This window comes from Onthophagus taurus, chromosome 3 (assembly GCF_036711975.1).
Source record: "Onthophagus taurus isolate NC chromosome 3, IU_Otau_3.0, whole genome shotgun sequence".
In the NCBI taxonomy this organism is placed as follows: Eukaryota; Metazoa; Arthropoda; class Insecta; order Coleoptera; family Scarabaeidae; genus Onthophagus; species Onthophagus taurus.
In genome coordinates, this window is record NC_091968.1 from 27,661,440 (window position 1) to 27,664,565 (window position 3,126).

At 25.8% G+C, this 3,126-nt stretch overlaps 1 protein-coding gene across 1 annotated transcript; it reads right to left on the minus strand.

Moving 5' to 3' along the window:
* Window positions 1–2,176: 2,176 nt before the first annotated feature.
* On the minus strand, window positions 2,177–2,771 carry LOC111421513 (mago, exon junction complex subunit). The gene has a single exon (XM_023054683.2). The coding sequence runs from the start codon at window positions 2,685–2,687 to the stop codon at window positions 2,247–2,249; it is 441 nt and encodes a 146-aa protein (XP_022910451.1). The 5' UTR covers window positions 2,688–2,771; the 3' UTR covers window positions 2,177–2,246.
* Window positions 2,772–3,126: the final 355 nt, after the last annotated feature.

The following is a 3,126-nucleotide window of genomic DNA, read 5'->3' on the forward strand; positions in this document are numbered from 1 at the left end:
ATAATTAGGAAGATAATCTCAAATTTCATTTTTGTACTGTTTACAGGGAAATGCAAAAATTGATAATTTTAAAAAATGGTGCCTACAAAAGTTGTTCCTTGTTTAATTCTTAACAAGTTTTATTTGAAAAATATTTTAATACAAGCAATAATTAGGAAGATAATCTCAAATTTCATTTTTGTACTGTTTACAGGGAAATGCAAAAATTGATAATTTTAAAAAATGGTGCCTACAAAAGTTGTTCCTTGTTTAATTCTTAACAAGTTTTATTTGAAAAATATTTTAATACAAGCAATAATTAGGAAGATAATCTCAAATTTCATTTTTGTACTGTTTACAGGGAAATGCAAAAATTGATAATTTTAAAAAATGGTGCCTACAAAAGTTGTTCCTTGTTTAATTCTTAACAAGTTTTATTTGAAAAATATTTTAATACAAGCAATAATTAGGAAGATAATCTCAAATTTCATTTTTGTACTGTTTACAGGGAAATGCAAAAATTGATAATTTTAAAAAATGGTGCCTACAAAAGTTGTTCCTTGTTTAATTCTTAACAAGTTTTATTTGAAAAATATTTTAATACAAGCAATAATTAGGAAGATAATCTCAAATTTCATTTTTGTACTGTTTACAGGGAAATGCAAAAATTGATAATTTTAAAAAATGGTGCCTACAAAAGTTGTTCCTTGTTTAATTCTTAACAAGTTTTATTTGGAAAATATTTTAATACAAACAATAATTAGGAAGATAATTTTAAATTTCATTTTTATAATGTTCACAGGGAAATGCAAAAATTGATAATTTTAAAAAATGGTGCCTACAAAAGTTGTTCCTTGTTTAATTCTTAACAAGTTTTATTTGAAAAATATTTTGATACAAAGAATAATTAGGAAGATAATCTTAAATTTCATTTTTTTACTGTTTACAGGGAAATGCAAAAATTGATAATTTTAAAAAATGGTGCCTACAAAAGTTGTTCCTTGTTTAATTCTTAACAAGTTTTATTTGAAAAATATTTTAATACAAACAATAATTAGGAAGATAATCTTAAATTTCATTTTTATACTGTTCACAGGGAAATGCAAAAATTGATAATTTTAAAAAATGGTGCCTACAAAAGTTGTTCCTCGTTTAATTCTTAACAAGTTTTATTTGAAAAATATTTTAATACAAGCAATAATTAGGAAGATAATCTCAAATTTCATTTTTGTACTGTTTACAGGGAAATGCAAAAATTGATAATTTTAAAAAATGGTGCCTACAAAAGTTGTTCCTCGTTTAATTCTTAACAAGTTTTATTTGAAAAATATTTTGATACAAAGAATAATTAGGAAGATAATCTTAAATTTCATTTTTTTACTGTTTACAGGGAAATGCAAAAATTGATAATTTTAAAAAATGGTGCTTACAAAAGTTGTTCCTCGTTTAATTCTTAACAAGTTTTATTTGAAAAATATTTTAATACAAACAATAATTAGGAAGATAATCTTAAATTTCATTTTTATACTGTTTATAGGGATACAGTTTTATTTGAAAAATATTTTGATACATACAATAATTAGGAAGATAATCTTGAATCGAGTTCTTTTTCGTATGATTTAAGCATAAATTAATTAATTTCCCTTAAAAAAACATGGGTTTCATACAATTGACATTTAATGTTGACAAATTGTTGTTAAGTTGGTTACAGTTGGTTACTTTGAATTTCTGTCACATTGACGTATAAACTTTATTCAAAAATTTACTTAGAAAAATAAATTTATGGAATCAATTTCAATAGTAGTCATTATTGTATTAGTAATGAGCTATTATCAAATCGAATTATTTACACTTAAACAAGGAAAAACCTTTTATACCAGAAAAACACAAGAGTTAAAAAATCGAACGACAAGATTTCTAGGTGTAACATTATCTGAAACCTTTTCTTGGGGTGATCAGTATCACATAATAGAATTAAAAAAGAAATTAGCGAGTTTCCTGTATTGCCTGTGGTATTCTAAAATATTGCTTGGAGAAGAGCTAAAAAATATGGCAGTATATGGAATACTAACACGGAAGAAGGAGAGTCTGAAGAGATTTTTAAAATGCAAAAAAAGGCAATAAGGATTTTGAAGCAGTTAAAATACAGGAAAAGCTGTAGAGGACACTTTATGACGATTCTTGAATTATACCAAACTTTTATTTAATTTATTGGTTTTATTAATTTGAAATTTTTAGACATCAAACATATTACAAAAATAACTACATTATATAGGTTTAATTTTAAAATGTAACCCGATTAAAGAAAACACAAGACATTTCAAATCTTGCACTAAATAATAGAAACATCTCAATCCCTCAGGATCTTTCGATTGGCTCACATCCACCAAAGAGCCCGTTTTAGACGTGGTGAAAGAAATATGTTCATCGTTGATGACAATTTCGAGTTCTTGGCGTCCAATACGATCGGGTGGGGGCCACAATGAATCGTCTTCTTGCATTATTTCCGAATCAATTATAATCCTTTTGAGTTCTTCCATAACGCATTGGTGGACGTAGGCTTCTTTTCGGATCATCGTGTCGTTCTTGTAATTAGAATTGTTCGCGTAGCGGAGCTTTCCATCGGGGCGAAATTCGAATTCGAGAAATTCATGACCAAATTTACCTTTGTGGCCGACGTAATAACGGATGTAGAAGTCGGCGGTCATTTTTTTATGAGAAATAAATCAATTGGAACGATATCAAACGTAAGCAAACTTACACTTTGTTTATAGGTTAACGTTTAAGTATGAAGTTAGGTTAAGATGCGTTCACTTTAAGGTGGGGGAATAATAACGGTTAATAAAAGATTACCTTCATTAAAGAAAATAGAATATTTTAAGTTTTTGATTACATTAGAATTAATGTTTAATTAAACATTTAAATTAAATTGTTTAAATTTGATTACAGTTTCCTGTAATTTTTGATGTGTCAAAGTCAAAATTTTTGAAGTGTCAAATCGATGTTTATTAAATTAATATTTATATTTTTAAATTAATTTATTCAAGATAAAGGTATTTGTAACGGAGTAATATAATTAACTAATTTGTTTTTATTCTTTTAGGATTTTTAAACATAAACAAAACAATGATAAAAAAAATTTCTTAT

Excerpts from the sequence above, each read along its gene's own strand:
- LOC111421513 (XM_023054683.2), bottom strand. The coding sequence starts at position 2,687 with ATGACCGCCGACTTCTACATCCGTTATTACGTCGGCCACAAAGGTAAA.